This window comes from Prionailurus bengalensis, chromosome A2 (genome assembly GCF_016509475.1).
Source record: "Prionailurus bengalensis isolate Pbe53 chromosome A2, Fcat_Pben_1.1_paternal_pri, whole genome shotgun sequence".
NCBI classification, from domain to species: Eukaryota; Metazoa; Chordata; class Mammalia; order Carnivora; family Felidae; genus Prionailurus; species Prionailurus bengalensis.
Window position 1 is genome coordinate 122,521,156 of NC_057348.1, and position 12,312 is coordinate 122,533,467.

The window sequence follows — 12,312 nt, forward strand, 5'->3', positions numbered from 1 at the left end:
CATGGAGATAAAAGCTAGAGCACAGGAAATATAGTCCTACTGAAAATATTGTAGTAATGTTATATGTTGAGAGATCGTGACTATACTTCCCAGGGAAAAAAAGAACATAAAATTAAAAGGCATAGGACAAACTAGTGCAGGGCAGAAGTTGCAAGATATTTTGCCAACTGATGAATTACCATCCTTAACATATAAAGAGTTAATATGAATCAACAGTAAAAATATAAACATTTTAATGGAAAAATGAAGGAGGGATATAGGGAAATATTTCCCACTTCTATTGGGAGATAATATTAGTTGAAAAAAATTGCCAGAGAGAAATTTGATAACATATATCAAGAGCCTTACAGTTTTTCATCTACTTTGACAGAGGAAATTTCACACCTAGAAATTTATCCTAGATAAATAATCATACGTAGGCTCAAAGACTTTTGAACTTGCATGTTTTTAACACTGTGATATGCAATAATGAAGAATTGGAAACCAAAATGTGCAGAAATGGAGGAATGATTAAACTATGGTATCACATACAATGCAGACATTTAAGTCATACTTTCCAAGAATACTAGTATGAAGATAAAGTGCTCAAAGTAGAAATAGTAAAATGAGGGGGACCTGGGTAGCTCAGCGAGGTAAGCATCCGGCTCTTGGTTTTGGCTTAGGCCATGATCTCCCAGTTCCATGAATTTGAGCCCCACGTCAGGCTCTACACTGGTAGCACGGAGCCTGCCTGGGATTTTCTCTCTCCCTCTCTTTCTCCTGCTCCCCCACTCACACTATCTCTGTCTCTCCCAAAATACATAAATAAACTTAAAAAAATGTTTAAAAATGAAATAGTTAAATGAAATACAGGACAATATTATACTATGATCGCAATGTATGGGGAAAATTTTTACTTATATATATGCATGATAAATAAAATTAAAAAGAATTACATCGGGGGCACCTGGATGGTTCAGTTGGTTGAGGGTCCGACTTCAGCCCAGGTCATGATCTCACGGTTCATGAGATCTAGCCCCATGTAGAGGGCTCTGTGCTGACAGCTCAGAACCTGGAGCCTGCTTCTGATTCTGTGTCTTGCTCTCTCTGCCCCTGCCCTGCTTGCACTCACTCGCTCTCCCTCTCTCTCTCTCTCTCAAAAATAAGAATAAGCATTAAAAAATAAAAATAAACCAGGGGCCCCTGGGTGGCGCAGTCGGTTAAGCGTCCGACTTCAGCCAGGTCACGAACTCGCGGTCCGTGAGTTCGAGCCCCGCATCAGGCTCTGGGCTGACGGCCCAGAGCCTGGAGCCTGCTTCCGATTCTGTGTCTCCCTCTCTTTCTGCCCCTCCCCCCTTCATGCTCTGTCTCTCTCTGTCCCAAAAATAAATAAACGTTGAAAAAAAAAATTTAAAAAAAAAAATAAAAAAAATAAATAAATAAAAAATAAACCAGCAATAGCACGGCTAGGAATTTACCCAAGGGATACAGGAATGCTGATGCATAGGGGCACTTGTACCCCAATGTTTATAGTAACACTTTCAACAATAGCCAAATTATGGAAAGAACCTAAATGTCCATCAACTGATGAATGGATAAAGAAGTTGTGGTTTATACATACAATGGAATACTACTTGGCAATGAGAAAGAATGAAATCTGGCCTTTTGTAGCAACCTGGATGGAACTGGAGAGTGTTATGCTAAGTGAAATAAGTCCTACAGAGAAAGACAGATACCATATGTTTTCACTCTTATGCGGATTCTGAGAAACTTAAAAGAAGACCATGGGGGAGGGGAAGGAAAAAAAAAGTTAGAGAGGGAGAGAGCCAAACAATAAGAGACTCTTAAAACTGAGAATAAACTGAGGGTTGATGGGGGGGGGGGGGTTAGGTGATGGGCATTGAGGAGAGTACCTGTTGGGATGAACACTGGGTGTTGTATGGAAACCAATTTGACAATAAATTTCATATTAAAAAAAAGAAAAGAGAAGAAAAAGAAAAGAAAAAAAAGAATACATCAGAATTTCACTAATAGCTATGTCTGGTTGGAGAGGTTTGGAGTGATTTTTATTTTCTTCTTTATATATCTTACTTATATGTCAGCACTGTAACCTAAACACAAATTATTCTTACACCAGAAAAAAGTGTTTAAAAAGTATTAAATACTAAACAAAAATTGATCAATATTGAGCCTGGGTGGCTCAGTCGGTTAAGCATCGACTTCGGCTGAGGTCAGGATCTCATGGTTTGTGAGTTCAAGCCCTGCATCAGGCTCTGTGCTGACAGCTCAGAGCCTGGAGTCTACTTCAGATTCTGTGTCTCCCTCTCTCTCTGCCCTCCCCCACTTGCCCTCTGTCTTTCTCTGTCTCTCTCTGTCTCTCGCTCTCTCAAAAACAAACATTAAAAAAATTTTTTTAATTGATCAATATCGATCAGACTTGCAAATTGTTATAGCTACACATCTTTGTTTGGGAACAATAATTTTCAGCCCTGAGAGCTGTTAAGAAATATTGGTTTAATCTTTTCTAACAACTATGGGTTCTGGTCTAGCTCGCTTTGTAAATCAGGTTGGTCAGTAAAACCAAGACTTTAGATCCCATTCTAATCCATTTAATAACAACAGAGGTTCAAGTGCTCCATACAGGTCAGGCTTTCTTGAAATCACAGTTTTCTGATAGAAAAGAATAGGCAAAACAGCCTGGGATAATCTGGTACAAACTAATCACCAGAGGGAAAAGAGATGCAAACTGAATTTCTTAACACCAGGGAACTAGTCAACAGCATTACCGGGAGGCTGAAAATGTAATAAAGTATTAGATATAGGTTAGTATTTTTACCACCGCCTTCATAACTCTGCATTCAAACCTCTAACTTTCTTTTCCAATTTTTTAAAGTAACAGCTATGAGTTATCAGGCACTAACCACACACAGGCTCTGTTCTCAGTGCTTTTCATATATTATTTCTGTTCTTTGCATCAGCTCTGTGATGTGTATTATCATCCCCAGAAGGTAATTTTCTCAAGAAATCTACATGAATCTGCCAAAGAGCACAGTGCAAATAGGGATTCAATTCTCCATTTCCCCACTAACTGAAATTTGCTTTGATATTCAAACTATTCTCCCACAAAACATACATAATCCAGGCTTTGTGCCTGTGTCCACTCCCTCCTTGTTCCCCATTTTTAAATATAGCACCTCCTTCAGGACTCAACCTCAAGCATCCTTGAAGTCCTGGCTACAGGATGCCTTCCCAAATACCCAAATAAGCAGGTTTAGGGAAACGTCCCTTTATGCTTCCAAAATAGCTTAACCATATCTCCATCAGCGTACCTAACATTTTGTAATTACCCGCTTTTATTTATCTGTCATTCTTAAAGGGCCAGTTTTCTCCTGGAAAAGAACCTAACGCTCCCCCAGGTCATTAGTTTCAGAAGGTAACTTAAGGAAGCCAGATAACTGCAAACAAATTATTCTGAAGTACCTCTTTAGACTGTGTGCTGTCAGGAATTGGATTTTCAAACGTAATGAGTGTAATTGATTACAAGAGAGTGCTTCTTTTGAGATGAGGTAGTAGCTGCCACTGCTGTTTGCAATGCCTGCCAACAGGGAGAATTTAAATGTTTAAAGCATCTGAATACACTGTGAGAGGCTACACTTAAAGTACGGAAGAGGAGTTGGCTCTGTAGCTCAGGGTGCAACATCTGTCCTGAAATGATAAGGGCCCAATTATGCCTTAACAGCACCATAAACATAAATATAAATATAAACCCTCTGCCCCACATGAAATGAGCAGCCACTTGGCCAGGATTCTGTGGACAAGCCACAGTGGCTGGCATCTGATTAACTCCAGCAGTGAGGTCTCTTCTCTCCCACACCGGAAGCACCCCCTGAAGTATGAGGGGCAAACAGGGCCGGAACATGTTGCGCCCAGCCACTCCCGCACTTCTTCCAACGTGTTGTGCGGGCACTGGTGGATGAAAGTGTCAGTGCTGTGTTTGAGGATAGAACTCTCTTTCCTTGTTCTGAGGATCTGGGGACAGGGGCCAGTGAGTGCTGGTGACAAGTGCAAATCCTTGAGTGAACTTCCATTCTTTCTTTGAAAGAAACTCTGTGGTAATGCCTCCTGCCCTCAAGAGACTGTGAGCTTTGAGGATGAGGATGTCTGTTATTCACCTCTGCACTCTTGGCACAGAACACAGAGCCTGGCACATAGTAGGGATTCATTCAGTAGATGTTAACAAGCACTGACTGTTATTGAAGGCTCACCTCCACAAATCCTACTGGGATCAGCCCCCTCACCGAGCTCCTCGCTGAGCTCCCAAGAGCCAGCTATGTTTTCGTGCCTCCCTGGAATCAGGCACCACAGCATCACTCCCTTATCTCAGGTATGTGTTCCTCCCTAGACTACAAGATGAGCATGTAGTATGTATGGACCATGTAGTATGTGTTCAATAAACACAAATACATGTATGAGCAAATTGGTTTCAACTTTCAAGAAGCGCACAGATTTCAGTCTTTTTTATTTACAGTACCAAGAGTCATGATGTTTCTGATAATGAATTTTGACGTTGGCCTCAATGAATTTTACCTACAAGTTACCTTCGTCTCAGAAGATCAGTCCGAGTTATGACTGAAAGGAAGTTGAGAACATGAAAGGAAGATAAAAATGTATGCAAGGATATTAAAGCTCTCTCTGTCCTAACGTAATGGCAGGGGTGGCTATTGGCCAGGCTTTACTTAGAGGAAGGAAGAAATTAAGGCTTCACAAGTGTGTCACATGACACGAAATGAGAATGAAAGTAGTCTAGCAAAAACCAAGAAATAACAACACCCATCCTCTGTAGAATCTTTATACCAAAAAGAGGAATTTAGTCATACAGCACAAAGGTCATGCTGAAATGGGGACTCGGTGGGCTGCCTCATTCTGTCATGTACTGAGCATTACATACAATGAACAGCAAAAGATGGGAGAGCCTAACATTCCGCCATTTGGATAAACAGCCTGAGATTGTGCTTCATTTGCAATACCTAGAAATCAGGGTTGGCAATGCCTTGTTTTTTTAAGTGGATTTGGACAGATCTCCAGGAAGGTTCCCCAGTAGCATGTTACCTTTGGGCACCTTGGCCCTCCATCTCTCCCGATTGATGTGCACCACCTCAGTCCACGTGGCTTTAAAACTCTTATAGTCAACAGGGATGACAGAACTGTTGACGGGCGCACTTCCTTCTGAGCCAGTGCTCTTGACACCTGATCGCTTCGCATCTGCCGAACTGATGCTGTTCAAACTGGAGATCAAAAAGTCATACCCAAGAGGACGGTTAGTGTTTGAAAAACATATCCCAGTGAGCAAGCCCAAGAAAGGAGTGAGCAGCGCTCCTCAAGTTATTGGGGTGCAATTCCTCTTTCCATATGTGAGAGATGGGAAATTCTGTATTCTCAGCAGGAGAAAAAGATCAAGATTTCAGCCTCATGAGTATCCATATCCCCTGTATTTCTTCTCTGTTGATTGGTATCTTCTTATTCAATATGACTAGAATTCCCTCATATGAATCTTCTGGCTTCAACTCTCCGAAGTTAACTAATTTGAAATCGGGCTCCTACTTAGTTCCACAGTGCACCCATCTGCTTCTACACTGACCACTTTTCCAAGTTACCCAGTCACTTGTTCCTCTTTCTCTCCAGGTCCACCTCCCCCTGTACTTGAGTGCCTCTGACCCCAGGATCCCCAAGGCCAGAGTAAGATGATTTCCTTGTATTCTCGGGGGAAGCTGAAAAGGCACAGACACCTTAGAGATTGTGGGAAATGAGACATGCAAAAGACATTTTTTAAAATGAATATTACTTCAAGCTTGAAACATGGGCATTTTTGCAAACATAGAAAGTGTAGCCTCCCGGGAAACTTTAAGGTATTATACACTTCCAGGTGGCTTGCGCAGTGACTGACACAAATGCGCACCCGTTGACAACCTTGGCTGACTAGACCAGCAGGATACGTTTCAGCCCAGTCCCGTGGGGCAGGGGACCAGGGAGAAGGCTTCCGTCCTCCTTGTTAGCAGCCGTCACTGGGTTCATTCACCTTGAGTGTTCGGGATCCCACTGTCCTAATATTCCTCTTACCTTCTCTCCTTCTTGCTCTTTTCTTATTTTTCCCATTAATTCCATTTCCCCCCTTTCTCATTTATGACAAAGCCCCAGGTTTTACATGGACAAGCGGGGGAGGGGCAGGAATACTAGCCATGGTGCAAGCATTTCCTCTGTGCTTGATCCTGTTATAAGGGCTTTATGTAGACTGAATAACTCACTTCGTCTTTCCTCCAACCTAGGAGTATTACAACCTACATGGGAAATCAAGAAAACTCGCCTGAGATGACACAGGTACAACGTAATGGGATTGGGATATTTAACCTGGAATCTGACTCCAGAACCTGCCACTAATCTATGCTCAATATAATGAAACCGTGTCAGAGGGTGACTTAAAACTTGCAGGTTTTTTTCCTTCCTCCACTTCATTCCCTTCCTGAACCTAGAAATGAAAGTGAGTTTCATTTCTTGGGATGACTCCGATCAGCGGGACTGTCTTTTTGGATTATGGGAAGCAAGGACTGTCTGGGCTCAGGCAATCAAAGTGCCAGGATGGATGTTGTCACGAGCAAAAGCACCGAAAGAGAGAATGTGGTAGGAAACCTGTACTGGGAATGCTCCGGTCACGGTGTGGACCTTGGTCATTCCCTTCCCGGCCAGCCTGGAGAGTACAGACAGTATATAGCTTCAACTCCTCTGAGAAAAAGAAAGAGGCAGACATCTCTCTTACAAGAGAGGGAGGGCAAACATCATTATGAAAAACCCCCATCCCTCCCAAAGGAGTGACTCTGTCCTTGTGGAGAGGCCGACCTGACCCTCACCCTTCAAGCTTCTGCACTGACCTTGAACGCCTCTGTCCTGTCCCGCCAGTTTGGGAGGTTTCATCAATTAAAGGACTCACGATCTTTTCGGTCATGTCCGTGAGCACAGTAAAGGTGGGTTCCACGATGAAATCAATAAAACCTGAAGAGAGACAGCAACGCTTCAGAGGAACTACACATAAACTGGTCCCTTCCATATTTCCCTATGGAAACTGATGAACCTTCTCTTTTTTTTAAACTTCATCTGCAGGGGAGCTCCAGATCAGATCAGGAGAGAGAAGGTTGGTCTTATTCATTTAACATATTCCTGGAGTTGAATATCATGAGTGAGTTCCATCTCTCCTATGTAACTTCCTATGACTTTTTAGTAGATGGTGCAATAAAGTGCTTAAGAAACTCATATCCAACCTCCACTGTGTCATAGATCTGTGGTTGGTGCTGCATAAAAGATGAAGATGTAGAACACAACCTGCCTACCCTCAAGGAGTTTACAGGAGAGATGACCTGAGCACAAAAATGACCCTGAGGGGATATGGAAAGGGCCCAAGGGGAAGCCCAAATGAGGCCTCTGGGAAGGTAAGGAAGGAAGGATATTTTCCCTCTCACGAGAGGTCTGTGAATAGCTTTAGGGGAGTTGTGTGTTTGAGCTGAGACCTAAGGCTCTTCACTTTAGGTGGAAGGAGTGGAATAAGCCAAGTGACAAGGATAGGAAAAAGGTAGGATGTGTCTGAGGAATGACTGAGGCTTAAAGACTTTTTTGGAGTTGGAAAGGGGAATTCTGGGAAGGCAGGTAGTCACCTGCTTAGGGCAGGAGGCTCCTGAGGGTGGAGCTAAGGAGCTGAGACTTAGATGGGTACTCTACGCTCCTTGACGTGTTTGGGCACCATCACAGTTAAGATTTTTTTAAATGTTCTTTGGGAAAGTTAATTTGGCAAGAGGAATGGGAAGGGAGAGAGCAGGAGGGGCTGAGGCTGAGAAAATCATTTTAGAAGCTGTCGAGATAGCCCAAAGGAAGGTAAGGGAGGGGAGACCCAGTGTCATTCATTGTAAGGCAGATGTGTGATGGAGGCACAGGTCCACATGCTGCAGTAGTGGTGCTGTCTCCAAGGAGATCTCCCACAGCAGAGCAGAGAACACAGGGATGATGGCGGGGGGACAAAACGTAGCTGGGGAAAAAAATGATGGGCTTAGACTTAGATGTGCTGACTAATAGGTGCAGGGGACACATCCAGATGGCAGAGGGCAAACAGAATTGGGAGAAACAGGGCTGGAAACTGGGAGAGGGGTCAGATCTGGAACTGTACCTTAGAGATACGGCCATGTTGGAGAGACAGTTGATGTTAGGCTGGAGTCACTGTGTCAATGGCTCAAAAATACCCGAGCGTTCTGTGACACGTTAGGAGAAACTATATGACCTGAAACTATTGGTCGTCGTTCCTTAACGCAGCCACGTGAAAGTTAGAAGGAAATGAAATACCAATCCAAGGAAATACAGTGTTTGGTACAAATGCTTATTTGGTTTTCCTAATGACTGAAGTGCAGGTGATCTTGGCATTTAATGTCCAGCAATGAAGGATGCTGAAAACCGTATAATGTAATTGACCAAACAAGGATTGCCCCAAATGCCCATAGTATCCTGATAAGGAAACACTGATGGCCAAATCTGTGTTATAGTTAATTGAGGTATACTTTTAAAATTTTAGCTTAAGCTGAAACTTAAGTGTTTCATGATACTATTTCACCTTTTGGATTTCTTACAGGTTAAACTCAGTATGTCCAAACCAGAACTAACTCATCAGCTTTCCCTCCAACCCTCATAAATGGGACCATGGTCCAACCACTTAATCTGGATCACTGCCTTTACCTTAGGTTTGCATCCAGCTGAATCCTTAATATGTTATATGCCACCTTTCTCCTGGAGAGTCTATGTGCTTCCTCAATTCTCACACTCATCATCTCTTCCCTGTAAGCCTGCAGAAGGCACCCAGCTGATTTCCTCGCCTCTAGTCTTACTCAAAACCCTCCAAGCTACCTATAGAGAAATCTTGCTATAACAGTGGTTGACAAGCTTTTTCTGTAAAGGGCCAAATAGTAAATATTTTAGGTTCTACGGGCCAAATCTAGGACAGCTACGTAATTCTCACACTGTAGTGCAAAGGTAGCCATAGACAACACTCAAATATCGCACTTAGCTGTCTTATAATGGAATTATTTACAGGACCGAGTGGTAGGCCATATATGGCCCACAGGCAACAGTTTGCTGATTCTCATTCTAAAGCATCCATTTATATGTTTTTAAATCTTACTTAAAACTCTTTGGATATGCCCTGATTTTCTCTCCATACATGGCCCTCACTTCATCATACATTCTGCCCACTACTCCAACCATATGGAATTATTTGTAATTCCCTGACGTACTAGGCTGTTTTAAATTTCCCTGCTTTGTATATGCTAATCCCTTGTTTGGAATGCCCTTCCATGTGCCTGTTACACGCCTCTCACCTACAGCACCATTTGCCTACACTGCCTACTTCTTTCTTAATCCCCAACTCAAACATTACCCTTCAACAAATCTTTCTGGGTTTAACGGTCCACAGACACTATTCTGTGCCTGAATGTACCACATAGAAAACTCAATCTGAGCACTGTAACATTCAAACAGACACTGTTTTCCTAAAGTCTTGCCTACCACCCAATACTGGCTCAATGTCTTTGGGAGCAGATAGCATTTATAATTTGTATTTGTTTTTTATACCATCTAGTACAGTGCCCAGCAGTGCCCCATGCCTAATAGAAACTCAATACAATAGTATGAAAACAATTATGAAAAATAGTATTCAAAACACAAGTAGAAAAAAATCAGTAAATCCTTGTTGAATTTATTTTTTGAATAATTTCAGACTCTTCCAAGGTGGAGATCACTGATGATATTTGATTAATGTGTGATACTGGTACCCTCATATCTAAGGATTTTTGTAATTCACATATATTATGGTTATTAGCAGTACAAAATTATCTTTATTTAAAAAAAAGTGCTGAAAAGTTTTTAAAAAGAAGGAAACATTTAAAATGAGCCATTCCTGGAATTAAGGTCATCCAGGAAATAGGACTGTCCTGGAAACAGGGCCAAAGGAAGCATCACTGGGGAGAAATAACAGGGAGACTTCCAGTGTTGCATGCAGAATGGAGAGGTTGAAATACAATGGGCTTCCTGTCACTGATTCTTACCATGTTGGAAAGTTGAGGCCCTTTCTGCTCTTAGTGGGGAATGATAGACACAGCAGAGCACCACTGTCTAATCTTCCTACAAACCAGCCACATTCCAGGGACAAGGATGGGGAGAGGGGCTCTAACAACCCAATCAGCCAAAGCCATAAGCATGGCACAGCAGAATGGAGCCAGGTTCCCAGCCAAAGTATCACTGGGAGCATCTGCGCTTACTTCTAGGCAACCCCAGTCCGTTTTTTCTTTCCATCCAAAGGGCTGTCAACACGTACCCACTTGCGACTGAGCAACCATCGTTGACTTTCTGTCGCACAGAGGAGAAAAAGGCAGCCCCAGCTCTGCTTCTCTGTCACCCTGGAAAAATAGGAGGTCACAGTAAATTAAGATCAGTAGGTGGAGTTGCCCAGATTTTATTTAGCAACTTCAACTGCCACAAAGGCCACTGGTCTTTATTATAATTATTACAATTACATTATGTAATAAGTCCTTCTGGGGCCTGATCCTGTGCATAAAAGACACCAAGAGGCTGAAACCCTCTGGGGTCCAATCATTCCATCCAACTGCAAAGGCACATGCTGTTGTACAGAAAGCCTCATCGGGCAGCAATTGGTGCCCGAGGAAAGAAAAGCCAACGAGTTCTGTGGCCTAGAGCTAAAACTGCATCCAGAATTCCTGTGTGTTCTCAAGTTTTCGTCGATCTGTGTGGCCTTTCTTGAGCCAGTGAACCTCTTCCTCCCACCCCTGCCAAGACACAAATTCAAACCAGACTGATCGGATTTATTCTGCTAGTGTTGCTACCTAAAGCCACACACCTGAGGTAAGTGCTCTGGGGTCTTAAGCACAGGGCTCAGTCCATAATGAACAGTGAACCAAAAAATGAAACAGTAAATACTTGCTTGTGTTTACCAAGTTAGACAATAATAATTTTCTGACCAATATATTCTCAATCTCACTAAAAAACCATCACTATAATAAGCGAGTACTATGGGAAGTCTAAATAATGAGGGAGATGATTTTTTAAAACCTGAACCAGGGGCACCTGGGTGGCTCAGTTGGTTAAGCGTCCAATTTTGGCTCAGGTCATGATCTCACAGCTCGTGGGTTCTGGCCCTGCATCGGGCTCTGTGCTGATAGTTCAGAGCCTGGAGCCTGCTTCGAATTCCCTGTCTCTATCTCTCTCTGCCCCTCCCCTGCTCACGCTCTCTCTCTCTCTCAAAAGCAAATAAACAGTAATAAAAAAATGAAAACCCGTGTGACTTTAGTCACACACCTAGAGGAAAGGAAAAATATGACAGCTTTCTTATAGTAGTGAAGGTGTGCTGATTCATTTTACAAGGCTAGAATTTGCTCAGGTTAATGGCTACTGATTTGGGCTTGAATCTGGCCTTTCTCCCTCTAGCTGTGTGATCACAGGAAGTTGACTTTCCTTCTCTACATTTCAGTCTTATGTTCTATAAAGTATGGATAATAATACTTATCTCATCAGGTTATGATGAGGATTAAATAATGAGAAAATATATGTAAATATATAAAAAACTATTATTGTTTTCTAATAGATATCTCTAAATATTTAAGTCAAGATTTGAGGAACATTTAGTGAATTTATTATCTCAAATACACTCTGATTATAATAAATACTACCAATAAATTAATAGTAAGTGAAAAGTAACAACGTCATTCAAAAACTAGGCCAAGTTCAAAAACTAAATATGTTTTCTTTCTAAGGCATGTTATCGAAGAGAAAGGATGCTGGTTCACACACACAAAAGGAAAGGAAGGAAAAGGAATGGGCGTCTGAGGAAGCTGAATGGTGGGGTCACAATAGGTGCTGGGGACATCCAAGGGTCTCAGGAACAGTCCTGAAGTGGCTCAGTTCCTTCTGCACCCTTTCCTGGGTAGACACCCCATGGGACACAATGGCTCCTCTGTTTCTGAGTATTCCTTGGCATGATAAAAATAATTTACCCCTGAGCTATTTCTTCTTGGGCAGTACAAAAAGAAGGAAGAGGATTTATGACATAAACTGTTGTGGTGTAGATGGTTCTGTGGGATATTGCAGCTTAAACAAGTAAAACCCACTCTTATTCCCTATGAAGCAGGGATACAAGTTGGTTTTTTGGTACATTTTAATGGGGGTGGTTTAGAAGAAGAGGTGGGAAACACAAACCACTTGACTATTAAGACGTAAGCATTAGTTTGGATTTTA

General features: G+C 42.3%; 1 protein-coding gene across 4 annotated transcripts in view; it reads right to left on the reverse strand.

Annotated features, from left to right (window-relative positions):
- Nucleotides 1-12,312, reverse strand: part of PDE1C (phosphodiesterase 1C) — a 507,283-nt gene that overhangs the window by 62,045 nt on the left and 432,926 nt on the right. For all 4 annotated transcript variants that reach the window (XM_043589209.1, XM_043589211.1, XM_043589210.1 and 1 more), the window contains 3 exons: nt 10,379-10,460; nt 6,903-7,023; nt 5,089-5,264 (listed from right to left, as the gene is read on the reverse strand). In XM_043589209.1, coding sequence (XP_043445144.1) covers nt 5,089-5,264; nt 6,903-7,023; nt 10,379-10,460 — 379 coding nt within the window. The remainder of the gene's footprint in view (nt 1-5,088; nt 5,265-6,902; nt 7,024-10,378; nt 10,461-12,312) is intronic.